The sequence below is a fragment of the Falco naumanni genome, chromosome 4, assembly GCF_017639655.2.
Source record: "Falco naumanni isolate bFalNau1 chromosome 4, bFalNau1.pat, whole genome shotgun sequence".
Classification (NCBI taxonomy): domain Eukaryota; kingdom Metazoa; phylum Chordata; class Aves; order Falconiformes; family Falconidae; genus Falco; species Falco naumanni.
In genome coordinates this window covers 12,328,290-12,351,438 of record NC_054057.1, presented here as the reverse complement: position 1 = coordinate 12,351,438, position 23,149 = coordinate 12,328,290, and the positions used below count along the sequence as shown (strand labels likewise).

The window sequence follows — 23,149 nt, the reverse complement described above, 5'->3', positions numbered from 1 at the left end:
CATATTATTCTCTACCTGTCCCTGTAGTATTTTGCTTAAGAGCTTGTCAGATTAAAGTTTTGGGGCACACAAGACAAATTAATGACAATTATTTTCTTTCAGAATTTTTATCCTAGAGATCCCTTCATATTTTAATATCTTGGGGGAAAAATGAGCCCACAATTTACATAAAAAGACTAAGAAAAGAAAAGCTTCTAGGCTTTTCAGTATTTAGAAATGAAGTAAATATGTGTAATAGCATTGAAATTATTTTTCCTTTTTAAAATAGAAGTTGCTTGGATTATTTGGTGATTCTTTATCAGTATATAAGTTAAGTTCAATCAAGCTCTTCAGAAGCAGCAGCAGCAGCAGAAGCAGAAACTTACTTCTTGTTGTAACAGAGAATTTACCATTTCCCTTCCACCCTCGTTAGTGGATATTTCCAAAGGCTCTTTTGTTTATTCCTCTTAAGACAATTTCAGCACACAAGAACAGCCAGAACTGATAACCCCTGAGCTGGTTCAGCTCCTTTTCAGAAGCCAGATTCCAAACCCCAGGAATCTGAGGTTCCAGGGATGTGGCATAAAATTTACTGTGCCATTCCCAAGAGGACCCCGGAGCGCGGGCACACAGCATTCATCATGTATTTCAAATCCCTCTTGGAACTTTTAACAACAAAGATGTGATTTAGCTAAAATAGGAAACCAGAACCAAAACCCAACGAAAACCAGTAAGGAAACAAAAAAAAATTATAGTATTTTGGGTTCCTGAGAAATATCAAGTAAAGCTGGACATAAACCTTCAGGAGGGGTTTTATTCATTCTTAAACGTGTATATATATAATAATTAGTTGAATTTATCAATCGTTATTGCTCTCTTTTTTCCTTTTTTTTCCCCCTTCTTAACTAGAAGGCTCCTAAAAACAGCTGGCGCCAAGGAGAGCCGCCTGCCGCACCTCCCAGTTTCCCGAATGCAGGTGGCGGACACGGCGCTCACACAAGACGCAGCCGCCGGCTGAGCCCGGCCCGGCCCGGCCCGGCCCGGCCCCTCCCCGCCCCGCCCCGCCCCGCCCCCCCTCCCCGCCCCGCCCCCCCTCCCCGCCCCGCCCCCCCCTCCCCGCCCCGCCCCCCCTCCCCCCAGCAGCGAGACCCGGGCCGCCCCCCTGCGCTGCCGAGTGCCCCGGGGCCGGGGGCGGGGCCGGGGGCGGTGCCGGGGCGGGCGCGGTGTAGGGGCGGGGCCGGGGCGGAGCTGGAGAGTGCGGCCCCGCCCACTGCTGGTGACGCGCCGGCGCCTGCGGGCCTATGGGTGGCGGCGGGAGCGGCGGGCCGTGCGCGGCGGCGGCGAGCGGTGAGTGGGGCGGCGGCGATGGCGATGCGTCGCGGTGGGCGGCAGCGATGGCGATGCGTCGCGGTGGGCGGCAGCCCCGCCTGCATCGCGGGGGGGCGCCGGCCCGGCGGCTGGTGCGGGGTTGCTCGGGCGGTGTGCGTGCGGCCGCCTGCGCGGCGGGGGGGTGCGAGCCGCCGTCCTCCTCCGGTCCGCGGGTGCCGGCGAGGCGCTACCGGAGCGCGTTAGACTAGCGCGGCGGCGGCTCGGGAAGGCCGGGTACGAGCAGCCAGCGCCGCCGCGGAGCTGCCGGCTGCGAAGGGCTCGGTTCCGCCTGGCCTTTGGGAGCGTGTTCATTCTCCTCATCCTTGCCGTCGGGCCGCGCTGTGCCGCACGGCGGTGCGAGTGGCTGCGCGTAGTAATGATTAACGCCCGGCAGTAACGCCTCGGTTGAATTACCGCTCCTGCTTTGTGCCGCCGCTTTCCGAAGTGACTCCATCACCTTCGGCAGCTGTGGGCTTTCCGTAGAAGCACGAAGGCTCTGCGTGTGTGTACATCGTGGTGTTAGCCTGCGTTGTATAAGCATGTGCCGTACTGTGGACAATAATATATAGGTATATAATGTACATCATATAGCAACATTATTTTGCGTTAAATACACCGTATTTGTTGTACCTTTTTGTTAGTCAGGAGGCGGTCTCGTTATTAACTTTAAATTCTGTGTGTTACTCAAATAAGTGGGCTGAGTGCTTTGAGGCGCACGTGAAGGAAGGCGATGAAAATGCAGCAGGCGATGGAAGCAAACCAGCGGATGGAGCAGAGGGCTGCGGGCAGGTTCTGGGCCAGCCCTGGGCTGGGTCAGGCAGCAGCAGGCGGGAGCCGCCCCCACGACACCCGCGATGCCCACGTTGGCTTGCTGTCTCGCACCCACGTGCTGGGGCTGCCCTGGAGAGACGTGCAGTCACCATCGGATCAGGGCACCGGGGTGTTGTCACAGCCCCTCCGAGGATGGGGCCATGCGAGAGGAATGTTGCCCAGTCCTGCTAGCGGTGGTGGGAAGGCGAAGGCAGGTGGAGGTGTGGAGCCAAGCTGCTGAGGGTGGCGGTCCAACCCGCTCTGAAGGTCCCACCAGGCACGTGCCCACATCACCCGTCGTCTAGGGAAAAGGGCGCTTGGGTCTTCATTACCTGCTCAGCTTCTCACGTTGACAGTAAATAGCTCAAGTGAGGAGAATGCAGCCTTCCCATTGCTGCTAGGGAAAACTGAAACTAAAAGTAATACAAGGCAGAACTTTCCTGGATGATGCAAAACGGGAATTCCTGAATGATGCAAAACTGAAATTCCCTTAGAAAAATGGAAACACCAATGTTTTCTCTGTGTACAAGAGGAAAATAATATTTATGTCTACTTCAGCCTAGGGTATTATTTATAATGCTTGAAATTCAGAAGTCTCTTGTTTATAATTTATATTTTATATTGAAACTAAGAAGTATTTACCTTTTAGTGAATTTCATTGTAAAGATCTTGCATTGGTACACCATGCTTATGTTCATACAAATACTTTTCAGTACCATCTTTATTATACTAAGTTTTATCTGCTAAGTAATTATATTTAAGTTGGGTTTTTTTTTAGAAAAAGGAGAAAAATGTTCTGAAAATATTACTGCCAAGGTACTAACAACATACTTTCTTAAATGCCATAGTCTAGTTAGAAGATAGTAGCACCTAAAAGCCTCATTCAGTTACTTGGGCCCCGTGGTGGGAGCAATGCAAATACAGACAGAAAGGCAATCCTTGGTCCCAGCAGAGAAGTTAAGAATTAGAAAACGTGATGCCATTTCTGACCACAGACAGGAGTAGTTGTTTAGTAAAGTACCTCCAAATGTTCATGCAAGTGGAAAATATATTATAAATTATATTGGTGTCAAGGTTCCTATTTCATTTATGTCTCTCTAGCTTAAATGCCGTTAACTGTTATCAGCTGAGCTACTGGAATTAAAGTTTTGTACTTCTCTACCACTGTAAAACAGCAGTTGCCAGCTTGCAGATCGTCTTCCCTAAAATTAGCTGTTTTGTGATAGAATCTGCTGCAGGAGTTCTTATATTTGAATAAGATAGTGGTTTATTGAATGGTGCAATTTTTAAAAATGTTTTATTACGATTTGGTTTTAGTGGTACAGACAGTCAGGGATGTTTATGGTACAGTCAGTCAGGGATAGCCCGGTAGAAAGCTGGAACAGCATCACTTCACCGTGTTACTGTGTTTTGTGAAATATTGCCTAGATCCTACCTTAGCAGACTTCCAGTTTTCTGGTTTGCCCTTGTTCCCTGCCTTGCAGGCAGAGCTAGGTAAACGTTGCCTTTAACCTTCAAGGTGTCTCCCTTTCATCTTTCAATACGCTTGGAAGTTGTTTTCAGCTATGCTTTTTTGTGTTAACTCCTGAAGAGCAACTGTTCTCAAGGCAGCACCTTTAACCACCCCTGGTGTACCTGCTTAAGCTAATACTATGATCATTGCATGCCCATAGCACTGCGATGCTTTTGGCGTAGATGCAGCGTTGGGGTCGGACATGAGTGGTGCCCTGCTGTGCTGCAGGCTCCCGGTGTCCTGGGACTTCCCTTCCCCAGCACGGTGCTGTACGGAGCAAAAGCCACCGGGGATTTGGGTCAGACCGAGTAATTCTCAGACATAAGAGGAGGTGGAGCATTAAATCAAGCCAGCACTGGGTAAGCATGTGATGTGACCTCTTCGACTGTCACCGTCGAGCCAGGACCCCGTGATGTGAATGATGCCAGGTAGTAGCACTAAACAGATGAGGACTGGAACACAATAAGGGCGAAAGCTACGTTCCCAGAATTTTTTAGAACTTACGCTGCTGCTGCACGTGGGTCTTTTACAGAATAGTTTTTTTCCATTCAGAAAGGGTCGTGGCAGTCATTGTTCTGAAGATTTCTGCATCCTGTTCCTGCTTAAGCAGCCCTAGAGCACCTTTCCTTGATTCTTCCCTCCTTGCTCCCCCTGTCTAAAGAGCACTGTTGCATTTGGCCCAAGGGGCTGCATTCGCTGGTACCAAATGCACTTGCTTCGGTATGGTGTTCCCATCTGCCTGCCCTTCTGCTGGTCCTGTGGAGTGAAAGATGCTGTGAAGGGTATCCAGGCAAGGTTGGGCTCCTCTGACCATAAAGAGGCCGAATCAGCCTGGTGGCCCCATTTTAGTCAATTTTTCCTCAGTACTTTTCCTAATTGTCATCATTTCAGACAACTGCAGCTTTCTCTGCTTTTATCACACAATTTTGTAATTTCTCCATATGAAAGAAGGAAACATATCTCTGGTAGGCCGGTTGGGTTTTTGTGGCTTTTAAAAACAGCAAAAACCACACTAATAAGTCCCAAAGTAAAAGGGTAGTGAATGTTTGCTTAGCAGCATGGGCTGCTAGAGGTTTTGCTTGCTTCCTGGGAGCAGGTAGGTAGGATAGGACACGTGACAAATTGTGTGTGTCATATCTCCACAGTGTATCACATGGATCTTCATTCCATGCATATGTTATCTAGTATGCATAAGCTTTTGGCTTTTGTAAGCAGAGAAGTAAAAGAAATCTGGTGTATTTAGGGTATTCTGATTTTTTTTTTCTTTCATCTTGTTAAACATTTTGCATCTTTTTATTATCTCAAAAAAATAACTCTGCAAAATTTTTGTTCTGATACTAAACATAGAGGAAAGCACAGCTATGTGTCCTACAAAAATTTCCTTACTACTTGGCAGGATAACTCTTGGGATAGAGAAGCAAATCATGCTGCGTAATTATAGGGAACTACAAATGCAAGTATGGTGTGTAGTGTTTGGCTCTGGATCTTTGTAGCATTCCTTGCTAAATCTCTACACAGTACTTAACAATAGAAACACCTTTCATAAGCATTCTTCCCCAGCTTGGAGGAAAAAAAAACCCCAACAACCAACCCGAAAGAATCCTTGATTAATCAATATGGTTACAAAACATTCATGTTTTGCGTGTATATAGACATTGAAGAACAGGGTAGTAAAATTCAAAGCTTGTTGTGTTGCTTTGGCGGCTGCAGGAATGGTCCCTCCACTCCCAGAAAGCAGCCTGCCGTCCTGATCTCCTTGTCAGCAGAAGCTCTAACTCAATCACACCCTTGGTCAACAGCTCTCTGTTCTTCTAAAATCTGGGGGAGGGCAAGAACAGAGAGGCTGCAGAGAGAGCTTGGAGCTGAAACCCCTCGCAACAGCCCTGGCACGGGCTGACCCTCATGGTGGGGCATGCTGCGGATGGAGTGGGGTCTCCCGGGCACTGCAGGTCGCGACAGAGTGCTGCCTGTGCAGCGTCCGTCAGCTTGGGCACGGCTCTGCTGCTTGGGTGTGGGTAGCTGGGGCCTTTCGTGAGGGTTCTCCAAGAGGACTCAAGACACCTGTATGAGGCTGGCATCCTGACTGGTGACCTACAGCTGATCCACCCTCTTCTTTGGCAGCAGCTGAAGAGTAAGTAGGACACCTGGTGAGCATCCACAAAGACACTGAACATTTCTGTTCAGCTATCGGAATCCTACTTGTCCTGATCTCCGCAGAGCAGCGGGATCAGTGGGACGTTTAATGGAACACAATCCAATAACGTAATCGCAGATAGCCCTGCGTTTCCCACAGTGGTGCTCCGGTGATCCTCTTCTCATGGAGGACTTCTCTTCTCGAGGTCTGTTTAGTGATATGTCTTCATAGAATCCTAAAAAAGCCTCACGGCTTCTGGTCCCAGAAACTAGTTTCCTTTTGGACACGGCTGGGCATGTTTTCCACAGAGTGTGCACTGAAGGAGCTGGTAGCCCACGCTGTCTCCAGCCTCTTTGCTGGCCTGGTACCCACTCCCTGCTACACTCCCTCCTTCAGTGCTTAGAGGACAGTCACGTAAATAATACACAGTCTACATCCTTGTTTTCTTCTGTTTTGCTGATAGCCTGCAGTTACACAGGGTGTATCTTGGGATTAGCGCCGTGCAGGTGTTGCTCAGGGGCTCTGCACACCAGCACTGCACACTGTCTCACTGGTACCTCAGCATAAGTTATTTCAAAATATTTCCCAGTATGGCAGATAAATTCATCAATAGATGTGAACCTTGCAAAAACATTTACAACTGAGCATGTCCAAAAGGAAGGACTTGATCAATTTGAAAGGAGTTTCTTTTTGCTCCGGCATCTTCATGTGGCTGGGGTTACAGATGGCCAGACTCGTTTAGCAGGATGCATACCGATGAGTTTCATTTGTTTGAGAACAAGTAAACCTACAATGATTTTGTTACGGATCTTCTCTCCAGTCGCTCTTGTGCATAAAGAGAGAATGCAATTTACTTGCCATGCCTGCTTTTTTTTTTTTTTTTTTTTTTTTTTTTGTGGTAGGCAGGATTTTCTGTTTTGTGGTATTTAAAGGATTTGTGGCTTTAGAAAATTATTTCTTCCTCTCCCCTTCTTCACTACCAGAGTTGTCTAGGAGGATGCACTCACTCGCAGGTAAACTACTCTTAAAGCAAAACAGGTATTTTAGTCCTGTAGCAAAGCATGTGTTTCACTATGGAGTTGACAGTGAGTAATACACGCTGACCTCTGCATGTGTGCTGCCAACACATCCCTCAAGTTCCTGTCCCTCCTTTCCCTTAGGGAAGCCCAAACTGCTCACCTACCTTGCTCCGTGTGTACAGCAACAGTCACCGGGTTATAACGTTGTGCCTTCTAATAGCCTTCATTTTAATTGCATAATGGGGATGTGTGGTTTTAAATTAGTCATAAGGTTGGTACCTGTTTTAATGAGCTCTTCAGCTGTCTTCCCAGAGGGGAAGGCTTTGTTTTCCCAGGAGCGACATGCCTGTTCCCAGAAGAAATGTATTTCCACTAACGAGGGCATGAAAAGGCAAGGTGGTAAGGGGACTATTGGGAATGGTTAGAGGGAGAAGGGTAAATAGCTGCGAGTCCTTGGTGCTGGAGAGCATTTTGATAATGCCAGAGCCTATGATGTGCCAGGTGTTCACATGTATAAGCACGGTCACGTCGGCACGTCCTGTCATTGTGATCATGCTTGCTTTGATTGCATTGGTGTGATCTAAATGGCATAGCCTTGTCTGTCATGGCATAGAGGAGCACAGCCCAGATACCCTCACGTGTCTTCAGACATACGAAATAACGAGACTGGTGTTTAATGGCTGTGACACTGGTTGGTCTGCTCCCCGAGAATCGATGGCTGTGTTGCATGTTATGTCTGTCTGGTCATGGTGAAGACCAACTGCAGTATGACTGCGTGGCGCTGAGCCAACAGAATTGCTGGGGAGATGGTAAGGCGCATCACTCGTTCCAGATGAGCTAAAGCCTCTTGTTTCCCCCTCTCCAGGCAGCTGGAGGTGGGGATTGCTCTGAACGTGGTGGGGAAGTCAGCCAGGTGGCTGGCTTCAACAGTCTCTCCAGCTGCCAGACCACGAAATTGGGTTTGGGCAGTAAGATCCAAGAATGAGAGAAGTTTTATAGCCGAAATACCCCTTTGGGGATTTTAGGAAGTACCGTTTGACACGCATAAATACTTGTGCAGAAGCAAAGTCCTCTTAAACTGCTTGTCCACAGCAAAGCTTTCTGACTGCTGTTTCACTCATCATCGCAGGTAGATTTGGAAGGAAGATCTGTTTGACTTGCTGGCCAGGAAAAGGATGTCTGCATTGGGTGTGTAGTCCAAGGCTAAATCTTAGAGTAGAGATGCAAGTTCCTCTGGCAGCTGAGGTCTTTTTGGTGAGCTTTTCACAGCAGAATCACCGGGGTTTAATGCAGACCCTGGTAAGTAGGTGCTGATAGTTGAGATCAGCTTGCAAAGAAAAAGCATCTTGGCTTTCGCATTGGGAAAACTACCCTTCAATACATGCGCCGAACCTTGTAACTCATGCAAGATAGCTGTAAAGAATATTTGGAGTACTGTGGACTGACTGCCTTTAAGAAAACACAAAGGCAGTCTTTAGGCTTCAGTTCACAGACAGATTTTGCCTTCTTTTTTGCCATTACATATTTGAGTTTAAATAAAAGATGTGAAAAAATAACATTAATATGCTGTATTATAGCATATGTGCATAAGCAATGATTTTTTTCCAGAAGGATTCTTCCATATTCTCCAGGCTCTCCAAAGCTACAGATCTCTTTGTCCAAGGCAAGTTTTGCGCGTTAAATATCTTTTATCAGAGTAATATGTTTGGTCAAAAAAATACGGCTGTGGGATATACAGCCTCTGAAATACTTTAAAGTATACTTCTAATCTCTCACATGAGGCACCATCTCTCCTTATAGCACTGTCTTGCCTATGCTCTGACCGTGGCAGCAACAAGCACTAGTGTGTTTCCGAATACTGCGGAATTATTTTGGCCACCTGAGGATGACTAGAGCTTCTATCATTCTGACCTGGACTAGTAATTGGCTTGTGGTGGACAACTGAAATAAAAGTCCGTCGGCAGTGTGAAAAATGATGATTGGGTTCGGTGTATATGATTACCCCTTCACTCTATTTCTGGCAAAGCTTAATTCTAAGGAGTGCTGTCTTTTCGCCACAAGCTGAGCTAAACCAGATGACTTGCAAACCTTGAATTGCTGCCTTCTCTCTTTAATGCAAATGAAATTCTGCATTTGCAGAATTGCAATGCAGTCAGTTAATAGCTAGCTCTTACAGTTGCAAAGGTTGTGTTGTTTTAAGGCTCGATGACGACCATTCTTCTTCCTGTTCTCCTGCTAGATCAATAAAACAGAACCTGTCGAGGACAGCACTATCCTTACAGAGTGCTTTCCAAGTATGTAAAGCACTTGCCTGTATATAAAGTGCTGCAGGATTTGAAACTTGCCTGTAAAGCAGAATGCATTGTCAGTAATGGTTATTTCCACATCTGTTGGCCATGGTGACCCGTTTGCATCAGTTCTGCAGAAGAGTTACTGGCAGTGACAGAGTAGGCTGGATACCTGCGGCGAGGCTTTTCTTTATGGGCTTCCAGCCACGGAGGATGTGCGGTAACTGGTACCTTCTCCTCCCACCTCCTCTGGGCTGTTTGTTTCATCAAGTTGCCTTGACTCTTCTGAGATTTCTTTTGTTCTGAGATGCACGTGTAGCCTTGGACTGAAAAGTCATCATCCCCCACAACACCGTTTCTGCAAAACGGTGGAGCTGGAGAGGATCTCTTGGTGGTTGTCCGGTCCCATCAGCCACATGATAGATGTTTATTGCAGATTTGCCTGTACGACCACAAAGCAGGGTTTCTAATATGTCCATACATACTGTGTAGGCTGCAAGTGGTTTAGCGAAAGGTGTGATTACATAAATTGACACTTGTTCTGTCTTAAGAATGGATTGTACTGGTTTTGGCCTGAAGTAAATACATTTAAGTGGACCTGGCACAAGCCTTACTTAAATGACACAAACCTAAACCAGTTTCTTCTTGTTCCATTATTTTCCCACAGGCTTGGAATACAGGCTGAACTGACCAGGTTTAAAATGAATGTAAACATGTGCCTTCTGCTCATTTAAGCAGCACCTGCTCTGCAAGTAGGAAGTCTTTCCTCCTGCTGAAGGCAGAAAAAGTCCTTCAGACCACTTAATGGTCTACTTGAATTTGTTGTTGGAAAAGTATCACGTGGGTTTGGGCACCAGGGGCCATATTTGTCCTGTCTACCTTTGCTCCTCTTGCTGCTTGACCTTGTGCCAGTGTTTGTTCTAGGCTGGCCGGTGACTCCGTTGACTCGGCTGTGATGGCAGAGCAGTCAAACCCAAGCACTGCCTTTCTTCTCTTCCTCCTGTTTCTCTGTTTGTTGTGTCTCCTGCTGTCCTCTCACAACTTCTGAGAGGAGTTTTCTGTACCAGAAATCTGCCTCCTGTGCTGAGAGTTGGCGGAGGGTTGATGCCAGTCTTGCAAAGTCACGGTGTAGCAGTGGGGTCCGTAATTGGGGCGAGAGTAACCCAAATCACATCTTAACATTTAGTAGGCACTAAAGAAATGAGAAGCAGAAAATCCGAGGATATGGATAAATCACTGATTTGCAGCCTGGTTTTCTCGTGGGTCAGTCTCATGAAAAGTTCCTCCTGCAAAATGCTGTTTGCTCCTCTGAATTACCTGCTTTAGTAACGAGTAACACTATTTAGAATCTGTTTACTTCCAAAATACTGTTTTCATGCCACTGGCACAGGCTGGCTTAGAAAGAGAGCAAAGCCCGTTGAACAAGCAAGCTGCCCAGTTGAATTCGCTGCTAATGCAATCTTAAATGGTTAATTTAACTGTTGATCGATCCAGCTCATAAACTAGTGCAATATATGGATGCAGCTACGCAGATGCAATGCCAGTAAGACCCTGCGGTAACGATGGGCTGTCTGATGCATCCTCCAGGGGAAGAGAGCCCGAAGAGTGAATTGCTGTTGTGTGAGAGACTGGGTATCTGATCCAGCTGGACCGTTGTAACGATCCCTCTTGGGCTTGGTTGACTTAAAAGTCCCAAGAAACGCAGCATTTTGAACAGAGTTGCCCAAAATGCTGAGCGAGCATGCTGCATTGACTGCAGTATTTCCTGGCTTCCCCGCTGGTTTGAGCTGCAGTTACAGAGACTGCTCAGGACCGATCTGTCTCGGGACGTTACTACTGAACTGTTCATTTCAGTTTTGACTGCATCTGTACTTGGTCTTTCCCAGCCATCTCCCCAGATGCACATCATGAGACTGGGACTTAGAATTCGGTGGTTACAGTCAAAACTACCGCTTTTGCTTCACTTTCCTCTCTGGGGGCAAGACCAAGCACTTCCTGGATGGGACCAGTTGGCACGTCACAAAAATAGCTGGTTGGGTAGAATAAGGAAATCCGCAGCAGGAAGAAAGCCAAGCTAAAACATGTAGTGATGCAGTGCTAAGTAACAGCAATTCAAGCAGCAGAGAAAAATCGTATCATAAATTAAGAGTTTGAAATCAGCAAAAAAAAAAAAAAAATAAAAAATTGAATCTCATGTGCCAGAAATTTGTCAGTGTTCCAGGGGTGAGTCAGGAAGGAACGGGTCAGGTGATGTCAGCCTCTGCACTTGAGAGACTGAGAGAGAAATGTTGCAATAAGACTGCACGGCATTTGCTGGCTTTTGCTCTGCTTACTCAGCAGCAGAGATACAGCTTCCATCAACCCGTCTTTTCCTGTGATAAGTAAAAATTAGGTATTACAAAGAGCTGTCTCGGGGAAGATAATATTTTGGCGGCAATCTGATTTAATGCAATGACATATTTAAATCCCGTAAGAAACATGGAAGCTTTGGAAGAAAGAAAAACATAAGCATTTAAGATTTTTCTTAGGATTTTAACCAGTGTTTGGAAATGCTGATACTTTAGTCTCTATTTACAAATCCCTTCTTTTTGGTTTGTAATCCAGCTCGTAAAAGTATCAGCTGTCTGATGTGTTGTTTGTAACTGGCATCATACAAAAATATCTAGGAGTGGCTTATCTGTCTGTGGGTGACTTTTATATTGCTAGTTCTCCCTGGTGTATCTAATATGTGTGGTTTGTATGTGCACAACACGTATGTTTTCACTCATCAGTTTTGTAACCGAACACAACTTTGACTTGGAAAGTACTTGGGTGCTATGTCAGCAAGTGGTTTTAGTCTGGAAATTACTTGCTGCTTTCCCTTTGTTTTCAAAGGTAGTTTTATTGCCTGTGGTATGCCCTATTTATGTCAGTATTGGTGAGAAGTCTAGTGCCTCTCCAGTGTTTTCCACGTCGAGTATGGCTGTAGTTGAAAGATGACTGAATTTGCCAGATCGCCAGTGTTGCTGCTTCTTCTGAAACTGGTTTCCCCTAGTTCAAAGGATTTCAAAACTCTTCTAGGGCAAACATCTTACTGGGACTTTACCTTAGAGGTCACCACTGCTTCCCTTCAAAGACTGCCTTATCTCTTTGTTGGCCTTCTGAAAATGCCCTAGCAGCAAAACCTGCAATTATGTACACTACAAAATCATTCAGTGTAGTTTAAGCTACTTATTATGCACTGTAATATTTGGGAAGAGTAGCAAAGGCAGGCTCACGTGGCAGGCAGGCTCACGTGGCAGACCAGCTTGACAGGCTGCCTGGAGAACACAGGAGCCAGGGCTGCGGAAGTGTTTTGAGTGGTCCCCAGGTTGGTTGCAGAAGCTGCAGCAAGCATCAGCCCCGAGTCAGAAGTAATTACTGTGATGAAGATGGCACATACTGTTCTTTCGGTATCTTGACCCACAAATACCATTCTCTAGCCATTGCCTAAAAGCCCAGGCTGCCAGTGTGAGCATTACTGGTGTTTTCTAATGTGAGAAAACCAAAGTCATAGTTGCTTTGGGGTCAGCAACCCACCACAGCTGCAGAGTATACATGAAGTCCTTTGGCTGAGCATACGTCTGCGATTTGAGGCTGCCAAAATTAGAGGGGGGAAAAAAAAAAAGGGGGGGGGCAAAGAAACATCTGATCTTCTTTCTTACAATGAACAGATTTCTTAGTACTTCTTCCTTGTTGAAGCTTTTAGAGGCTTCAGAGAGGCTTGGCATGTGAGTCATGCTGCTGTCCAGCAATACGGTATCGACTTGAGGAAATTCAGAGTGTGGTGTAATACCACTGTGACTGGAAATCTGTGACCCACACCTGACACCGTAATCCACGTAACTTTACTTATTTTGGAGGGGAGCGGCTAAATCTGTCGTATGTTTGATTAACTCCAATTCTCAGGTTCCTCAGAAATGAATTAAATTTTCTTTGGTAGTTTTTTTTTCAAATAAACTGAATTCGTTCTCTTCACCAACTGGGTCTTAATAGCTATAAAGATTGCAGCACAAGGGAAGAGATGATCAGGGAGAAACGATAATGTAGTGTTTAAAGAGGGGCTGTACCTGGTGGCCACAAGCAAGCATTTAGCAACCAAATGGAGTGGAATCGTGTCCGAAAAGAGTAGTTAACGCAGCATCATGGCAGTGGCGGCCAGAAGTCAGAATTTCAGGTACCACTGCAGAGGCATGATTATTGGCAGTGCCTTTCTACATAGTGTTGTGGTTGGAGGGAAGGTGCGTGAATTCTCTTAGGGGGTTTGGAAAGCTCTTGTTCTTTTAAAAGCATTTTTAGACAGCGTGCTTGTTTCCTGCTCAGCAGCGAAGTGGCTCTGCTGCTACTGTAATTACAACCCTGATGAAATGGGTACCCTGAGCCTGACGAGTGAGATGGGTGTGCTCAAGGGGTGCTTTATTTTATTGATCTCTGCTGTGCAGAGTTTAGGTGAAAATGCTGATGTCTTTCATATTCATTTCACTTCTGATGAACAAACCCTTAGTGATTTGCTTGAGGGTGAGGCGCATAAGCGGCAGGGTGGAAGAAAGAAGGAAGGATGCTTTGTGGTCTGCACAGTCTGGAGTTACAGTCCTCACCTGGACAGTGAAGGGCAGAAGGGAACTCAGGACTCCTGTGATGAGCACACTCGGGTTGACCCCAGGGGTTAAACTGGACCTGGTGAAGTAGAAGGCATCGACTGACACTGAGGGTGAGTTACTCTGGATTAACTGAAAGTCCCCGCTCAGGGAGAAGCATTTGAATAAGACGTTTCCCATCAACAGGAGCAGTAGCTCTGTGATGGCCATGTACCTGATTCCTGCAAATGCCAGCCTATGCTATGAAGTGGTCGGTTTGGCGTTACAGAACGGTACACTTTATGTGTGTAAATGTATTTATAGTTTTCACTATATACCTATTTGTAGTTTTCATATTACTTTTCTTAAAATAAAACTGGGGAATATAAGCACTCAAAATTTTGCTTGGTTTTCATACACTGGGCTCCCAGTACAAGTCATGATTCAAGTCACTGTTGGACTCGATGGACCTTTCCATTGATCGATGCAGTATGGCTGGTCTTATGACCCAGGCAGTTTTGTTCCATAACCACGTTAATATTGCTTTCTTCCCCTTGTTATCCTTTCATCTGAAGCCTCTAAGATTTCATCCGTGTTTCTGACTAACTATGAGTTAGTACTAAGTGGGGATTTAGCTCCTCCATCTCATACTCCCTTGCAACAGCAGCGGAGCAGGCACCCTTCAGGTCCTCTGCTCTGTGCAGTAGTTGAGGAGATGCTCTTTCCCCAGCACTGACTCTCCCTGCCAGTGACTGACCTTTCAGAGAACATGAAGCTTCTGCAAATACAATAAACACACCTCAAGAAACATTCTCCTATCCTGAATCTAAGTACTACTTTAGTTTTAGCATGGGATTGAGTTTATTATAGTCTTTTTTTTTTTTTTTTTGAACTTTCCAGAGCTAGCATCTTCTTTTATTACAGCTCTGTCCTTCATACCCTCCCCCTCCCACCATCACCCCCAGCACATGTATTTTCCTTACAGATCCGTATGGATGACTGGTCTTTTGGGAGCACAGTGTCGTTGAGTGCACGCAGGCATCTTCTGTGATCGTGAACTGCACGTACAGATGCAGCTGAACTTTCTACAGGCTGTAGATTAAAATTCTTATGGCTTTTTTTTTTTAATGAATGTTAATGTAAGCAAAACAGAAAATGCAGGGAAGGTCTTTAGAGGTTTAATTGTGGGCGCTCTCTCTCTCTCAGTCACATTGAAGCCCTGAACGAAAGTTTCATTTGATACTGGTGATGGGAACAACCTTGAAAGTGTGGCTGGACGGGACTTTCAATCATCCCCAGGGTCTACAAATAACTCACTCTTCCTCATCAAAGCTTGAAGGTGGTCGTTTAGTTACGCATTTAGAAATACCCAGAGGTGGGTGGATGGATAATTCTCGAGCTGAAGATAAACGTTTGTTGCTGGAGGGGAAGCACTGGCCACATAGAAACTGCAGGCGCTCCCGGAGCAGACAAGAACGTTACAGTGGCCACTGGCCAGCAGTGGGTGAAATCATGAAATTTCAGTGCAACTAAACACAGAACTAGCAAGGCGGCTGGGAGGGCTCACATTTTTTTTTCGGCGCTGTTATAATACCAAGTTGTCATGGTTTTTGTCTGTGGTATTGCCTGAATTTTCATCTTTTAGTTTGGGATTGTAGGGAAGTTACTTCCATTAAGAGCAATCCACTTACATGATAAAATGGTATTCCCCTAGAAATACTAAATAATCGGGTTTAGTTTAGATTTTGAAATATAAAATCAATTGTAAAATAGGAAATAAAATATAATACTTTGTAGCATTTATCTATTAGCTGTAAAAGCAGCACTACAGTTTATCTGTTATCCCTAGGAAAAGCACTGCAGTACTTGGGTTGGGGGTGGGGGTGTGTTTCTCCCCCCCCCCCCCCCCCCCCTTTTTTTTTTTTTAAGGCTACAATAAGTGTGACAAGTCATCCTATGTAATCTTTTTGCTTTTGGGTGGTGGTTGTTCCCTGGTGGTTTTGTTCGTTACGCAATTAGTAAGATCAAAAATATGTGCTGCAAGGAGCTGGTGTTATATTAAGTATATGCAACTAATTTAAAAAAAGCACCTTCAGACTCATAATAGATCAGAAGCAGATTGACAACTTACTTAAAGCAATGGGTTTTTTTCCCCAGTCACAGCAGAAATTATTTTCTAAAAACTACAGATCTACCACTACCTTTTTTTGATTCTTTTTCCCAGCACTGGTTCATTTCAGTTGATTTTTTTTTTTTTTTTTTTAATGAGTAAAAGGACCAGCAACCTTCTGTTTGCCTTCTGAAGCCTGCTTCTCTCTGTCACTGGTATTTTGGGTAGGGTTTTTCTAAAGATAAAAAGATATGTTCTTAAGCAGATAGTTGAACTGTAGCTTCTGCATGTGTTAAAAGTCCCAAAATACGTGTCTTGCTACCAGTGAGAATACTGCATTCAGTATGTTTGCAAGTGGCTGCAGCGTGGCTGGGGTGACCTCAGGTTTAATGCCGGTGGAAAAGGCAGCTTTGGGAGGCATTCATCCGTTTATTTTATTATTTCTTCAAACTACCTGATGAAAAAATGATGTATTTTAAATATTTTAGGAAGGGTTTTGGTACTGAAATATTAACTTTAGGCATAAAATATTTAAAAATGTGATGGCTGTTTGGAGTTTCAACTGTTTGTTCTAACCTGCACCAGCACAGAACTTGGTCATTAGAAAAACAGGTGACAAAATGAAATGCGTTATTTCAGCCCTGTCATTCACTAACAGCGTCAGGAATGAGACATTTTGGGCTGGCTTACTCAAATTTCTTACTCAAATCAGTTAAGAGACAGGAGAGAAAGAGGCTGCAGAATCTGATAAAGATGTATAACTGGAAACAAAAATGTTGAATTGCCATTTTTAAAAAAAACCACTACACATTCAATCAGAGCAGAAAGGGGGGGTGTGTGGGGGAGCCCAACCCAGAACTATATAGGTTTGCAACTGCACCCCGTGGGGAGAGACAGCAGACAGAATCTTCGTCTTAACAGCCTGAGCCCTGCGGGGGATTTAGTGGTGTGGGGGTTTTGGTGGTGTGGGCTTGCGCTCTTCTCTCCTGAGATGTAAAAACTACGTATCTCCACCGAAAGGAAAGCTCCTAACATACTTCCATATTAACGGCAGCTGTAGCTGATGAACCAAATTGTTGCCCCCGCCTTGCAGAGCTGCTTGGTACCGCTGAGCCTGTGCGGCACAAAGTGTCCAAGTGCTCTTCTACGCCTTCAGCCTGGAGCGTATATGCCAGTTAGGCATAAATACGTTGAGTAAAAAAAGAAAATTTATTGGGAGTGTGTTTTCAACATTCCTTTGTGCTTTTATCAGCACCATCCTAGCTGCAGAAGTGAAATGGTGGTTGTACCTTTATGGAGATGGGAACCATGCTGATGGCACCATGAGGATATCTGAAGTCCTGCATACAGGCATTTGTATTTGGAGACAGAATATCCTATTTTGATATAATTGATCCTGTAGAAATTTGGCAAAGAAGTGTTTGTTCTGAAATAGTTTCCTGGTTAAAGAAATACACGTGTGCTTGTCTGTGTGCTCTGTTTTATGAAAACGGGTGGAATCGTGTCATGAAAGTTAGGTGTATTAGTAAGAGGCATTGGGCAGAAGTGGGGTGTCCAGGCTTGACCAAAATATATACTTGTATAATAACAAGAGCAGCTCCAAGCTCTGTATTGTTGAACCTTTGCAAAGCACCTCCAAAAATACAGCCATGTGTCTTCCCTAGCCGCGTACTAACTGTTTTCCAGCTGGCTGACAACAGCTGCTATTGCCTAAGCAAGCCGTAAATTCACCTTTTCCAGGGGCAAGGTACCTGCCTGCAGGGATGTGTGGGAAGATCTCACTCAGCTGCTCCTGCTCGGTGGCACTCATCCTGACCACGGTGCCAGTGTAGGGAGCTGCACCCGCATCCCCTCTGTTTGGAGAGAAGAGGATGACTTTGAACAGCTGAGGAGGCACTAGGATGTTTTTGTAGCTGGGGGGTCAGTGTAGGCATCAGCTGGCAGTGGCTAGTGGCACCTGGGAGAGGTAAAGGGGAAATGCAAATTGCAAATCCTTTTCCTGTGGCAGTTGATTTAGGCAGGTGGGGGGTGTGTAAGCGAGCAAGTGAATAAAGCTGTCTCCCTTCCGCTGTGTGGATACCTGTCCTGAGCAAACTGGGTGGTTTACAGGACTGCAGCGGTAGTTAAACATTTATTGCATTTCCAGTGAAAGAGTAGATTAAAAATACAAGTTAATGACTTTTTTTTTTTATTTGGTCTAATTACGTACTTCCCTACGTGAAGGGTTTAAAACCACAGACGCCATGAGATTTAGCCTGAGTTCTAGCAATCCTGCGGGATCCAAACAGATTGTCTCTGCTTATCTCCCTTTCAGAGAGGCAGCTGAGAGGCGCTTTTGATTCTGCTGACTCAGGTGTTTTAGCGTTTCTGAACCTCAGCCGCAGTCGTGCAGAGCCGTGCTTGGGTGCAAGGGGCCAGCAGCACTGATGCTGGTACTGAAATATTGTGGGGTGCACTGGGGGTGCTGGCGGTGTGGGGGCTGTTGGCAGGGGGGGGCGAGGATGAGCCCTGGGGCGGCGCTTGGAGCAATGAAGAAAAGCGCTGACTTCCAGAGATGGGTAGGCATCACTGGACTGTCATGTATGACAAATACCTGTTGAAGGGGACTAAACCAGTGCTTCTGAAATGGGAAATTTTTTAAATGAATGAATTTTTAGGTATACGTAATGCAGACACATTTTTTTGGTAAAGATGTTGTTGACCCTGGATCTTTCCACCATCTAATGTCTAGAAAAAGTGATAATGACCTTCAAGTAATTACTAAATGCTAATCTGATGTCTTTTTTTTTTTTAGGTTGATTTTTATTTTAATACAAACCAGTGAAGATGACACCAAAACACGAAAAGCAAGTAAGTCACATATGAGCCCTAATAAAAAAGGATTCTAGTCTAGTTGTTGTGGATTGAATTTCATAAAGGGCTGCATGAACCAGGAAGGATGGGTTATGCTTTTCATGCTTTTAATTGCCAGGCTACAGAATATTCCGGAGTGATGCAGTACCAGTTCTTTCTGTTACAGTTTGGTAGAAGAGAGAATCAAATATTCATTGGATCAGAGAGGAGGAGAGTCATTGACTCTGTGCATAAGGGGCTCAGACACTGACACAGGAGGGAAGGACTTGGATTTTAGTCTTCTCTCCATCAGTCTTCAGGTATTTTTTGGGGGGCTAGGTCTGAGCTCTGATTACCAGATGCATGGACCGCAAGAATCACACATGCACGCTTTCTTTCACTCGGTCCCAATGACCACTAAAAGCTTCAACAAATTATTTTGTCTCAGCTGTTAGTCTCTTTATCAGCCTTACTGCTCAGCACACAGGGAGTGAAAATGCCAACGCTTCCAGTGTGAAAAGCCCCATGTCCTTTGCAGTTGATCCTTTTACTAATAGGCAACCTGATGGGAACCTATTTTTCTTGGAAGCTTTGTGGAAAATGGCTTTCTGGGAGTTGTTGACTAATCAGATGTGTAACAGTGGCATCATGGAGCACGAGGTTATCACCTGATACAGTCCTGAGCACAGAGATTTGAATTAAAATGCAGCTGGAATGATTAATGCAAATAATCATCCAATGTGAGATTATTTTTATTCCTCTTCCATGTGGTAGATTCCCCCCCCCCCCCCCCCCCCCCCCCCCCCCGGTATTAAAAATAAATGTTTCCATGTCAGATTTCCTATTTTCCTAATAGGAAAATTTTAAGAAGAGGCTTCTCAGAAACATGATTTTTATGGTCAAATTTGATGTAGTAGAGCTTCTGGCTTATCTGTGTCTCTGAGCAACCCATTGCGTTGTGCAGAAAAAGACTTCTTGTGTTCGCTTCAGCTCCTTTGGTGGTGTAGTCTTCCTTTTGAGACAAATCCAAATGGGAATATTTCAGTTTTCAGTGCTTGTGTCTACATGACCTCGGTGCTGCCTGTTGCCTCTGCTGTCAGCACTCGTGCTTTTGCGTAGGACTGTAACCATGGGGAAGGGGACGTAAACCAGGCTTGGGGGTCACTTTAGCCATTCTGCATTTGTGTGACCCTAAGTACCTGGACTGCTCCAGGCCTTGAGGACAGGGCGGCGAAATGCCACCAGTGCCATGCCAAAACTGGCTGGTTTAGCGAGATATTAAAAGTTACATCTAGCCAGGAAAGCTGCTCTGCTGAGTCCTGCTTCTTAAGTAGGTATGGCTGCTTTTTGTAGTAGTTACGACTGCTTTGGGGGCAGATTTGAAGCTCTTCGTGAGGATGTTTGGCCCAGCATGGCTGCTGGGATCCATGTCAGAGCTATAGCACTGGTAGTTTAGATCGGAAGTGTTTTACTTATGATTTTAGCTGTTTCCAGGGAGAAGGAATAAATGGATGTAACGCTTCTTCCAGTAGCTTTCTGTTGAGCCTATATTGTTCCTGGTGCAATAAGCCTCCGTGACCAAGCTTGGACACTTTGAACTGTCAGCAGCAAGTTCTGATTTGGGGAGAATTGTTACACTTCAGCGTTACAGGACACATACCATTCTTGAATGCATGATAGATATGCACATATTGTGCGCCTCAATTAAAAAGAAACAAAACAACTCACACCCCCCCACCCTCCCAAAAAAAAATCCCAACAAAACACAACACAAAACTCCAACCAAACGAAAAACACCCTCACCCCCCAAAAAAAACCCAGAAAGAATATATAATGTGGCATAATAACTAGATCTGCAGTTCTGGAAAAAAACCAAACCAAAACAAAACCCAAGCAGAACTAGGTGGGGGAAGGAGACACCTTGATAAGGATTGCAGCTGACGAAAGCAAAAAGTCCCTGCAGCCTCGGCTGTCCTGGGGCTTCGTGTCCCAGTCGTGTGGCTGGACTGCAGTGCGGTCTCCTGACAAAAGATGAAATTAGTCTTCTTGTGGGCTGTGGGAGGAAGACCTCAGCCTCGCCTCCCCTAGGTGAACCGTGTATTCTTGAAGACAGACGTGCCTATTGAGAGCATCCTAATTTTTATGGCAGGTTGGGGAGCGAAGGGAGTATATAAAGCAGAGAAAGGCAAATATTATCCAAAAGTCCTGTAATCTGGTGACAGTTTGTGACCAGTGAATGCAAGATGGATCGAACATACAAGAGCAATATCCCAGAGGAATATTCTGCCACCTGTCTCTGCTTGGACAGTAACATAGCCTATATGTGAACATTAGCCTTTACGAGCCTACTTGTATAGGGACCGGGAGGCATAAGCACCTTTCGTGGCAGTGTATCTGCATCTATACTGGGCAGTTAAGGCTGCATTGATTAAATCAGTTTTGTTGTCCCAGTGGGGTCTTTTATCCTGGAGAAAGCTTAAAGGTCAAAAGAGAAGGGATAGCCTACACGTGGAATGCCACAGTTTCAGAGCAGCAGAAAATGTAACTGAAATCAGGATAAACACTTCCTGGATTCAAGATGTTTATAGGGGAAGTAACCGTAAATCTTGAGAAAGGCTGTACATTTTTGGTTTTGTTTTGTAGTTGCTTAATGTCTATCTTGCTTCATTCTGAGCTCAGTGTTGGTATTCTTTGGTAAATAAAGCGGGGGGGGGGGGGGGGGGGGGGGGGGGAAGAGAAACACCCAGTCTTCTGCTGAAATCTCCTGGTGTTTCAAATCGGAGCCGACACTGACTGTGTGTGTGGGCTGAGGTGGTCTGCTGTGCTGCAGATCGTTTTTACTCCTGGCTCAGTGATGTACTGCCTAGACACATGCCAGCCACAGCGTGTACAGCAGGTCTCCTTTCTTCTGCAGGTGGAGTCTGAAGGGTGCTTGACTTCACCAGTATTGAAACTTGCTGACTACTTAATTGGAAATTGAAAGTATACAGAGGGTTGGTTGTCGGTTGTTTTTGGTTTTTTTTTTTTTTGTGTGTGCAAATCATGTGGTCTGGAATGATTTGCAAGGTAACCTGTAGCTAACCCACAGCATATCCAATCTTCTAATCATAATACTTCGATATAATAGAGGTTGAAAGGAGCATTTTACTTCTAAGATTGTTTTGATCCTGTACAAGGGAGAGGCTTATAGACAGCTGCTTGGAAATAAAGTCCTTTGGGGAACCTGGACAAGAGGAAGGGCAGTGAGAAGCCGGTTTGGTGGATGACGGGAGGAAGGGGACTGAGGTCAGGTTGGGAGCAGGCTGCCTGCACTGGTGGCTACTGGGCAGCCGAGGGGAACAGGAGAGCAGGGTCCTGTCGGAGGCCTCCTGGCGTAACTCCTCTCCTTCCACTTGCAGGGCTGATGCCTGCAGCGCTCAGGAAAGAAAGTGTGTTTAGGAGAAGTGGCTGCAGCTCTGGGGAGGAGTGAGTCACGGGGAAATAGGAGGCTGGGGAAGACAAAACCTTGGGAGAACATAAGACTATGGATATAAAAAGATGTTGCTGTGGGTCCAAAAATACGCTGTGTCTATATATGTATGCTAAGCTATGACAGACGGTGAGGCCTGTGGGGAAAAAAACCAACCAGAAAATGGTTTCCTCTCTGTTGTTCAGCACATTGCTCAGGAGGGGGAATAACCTCCTCCTGTCTCCCACTAGCATCTTTGTAGAAGTAAAGGTGTGACCCTCAGCTGGCAGAAGTGGTTGCAGCTCGGTTCATTTGTTCCTCTTGTGCCTTTCAAACAGCTTTCTGTGGCAAGGGGTTCGTCACACGCGCCGGGGGGGGTACCCAGCAGCAATGCAGAAAACCCCCCTGTAACTAGAAGCTGGGCTAAGTGGGGTCAAACTGGGGGCTGTGTCCAGCATCAGGCCACAGGCTCCGCATCCGTGGGGTGGTACGGGCTGGAAATCAGAGCAGCAGATGATTTAATCCAGATGATGAACACCTCCCTGCCGTGTACAGAGTGCAGGGACGGTTCAGGAAAAAACACATCTCTTTCCTTTCAAGGTTGTCCCTGTTCCCTTGTCAGCCCGCTGAAGGCTGCTGGTGGCACGCTGGTGTGCGGTGCCGGGGGAAGGCCTGACTAAGAGTAAAGGTTTTATTTCTGACATCTGTGGCTTGGGCGTGGAGAGACATATTCTGAGAGCTTTCTAGTTCAAGATTTCTTGATTCGTGCAAAGGCATACTAAAAAAGCGTGTTATTTACCAGAGACACTGTCGTTCCTCCCACAGCCGATTCACAGCACGATGCGCAGTGCCTTTCTCTCAGGGGGAATGCATCTACAGCTTAAAATGATACACTTTTTTCTTTAACTGAGTCATTGTTTGAGTGGCTGGCTTAGCTCTTTGGGTGAATAGCTTATTTAAGCAGCTGAAGTAGGGCAGCCTGTTCATTTGCTCGGGAAATAGCCAGTAGGTAGGCACGCTTTCAACCTTTGTATTTTGAAGAAACCTTTTCCC

At 45.7% G+C, this 23,149-nt stretch overlaps 1 protein-coding gene across 1 annotated transcript in view; it reads left to right on the top strand.

Annotated features, from left to right (window-relative positions):
• Positions 1 to 1,270: 1,270 nt before the first annotated feature.
• The window catches only part of SNX10 (sorting nexin 10), a 37,834-nt gene continuing 15,955 nt past the window's right edge, over positions 1,271 to 23,149 (top strand). The window contains exons 1-2 of the mRNA XM_040592567.1: positions 1,271 to 1,326; positions 18,611 to 18,666. Coding sequence (XP_040448501.1) covers positions 18,643 to 18,666 — 24 coding nt within the window. The 5' untranslated portion in view covers positions 1,271 to 1,326; positions 18,611 to 18,642. The remainder of the gene's footprint in view (positions 1,327 to 18,610; positions 18,667 to 23,149) is intronic.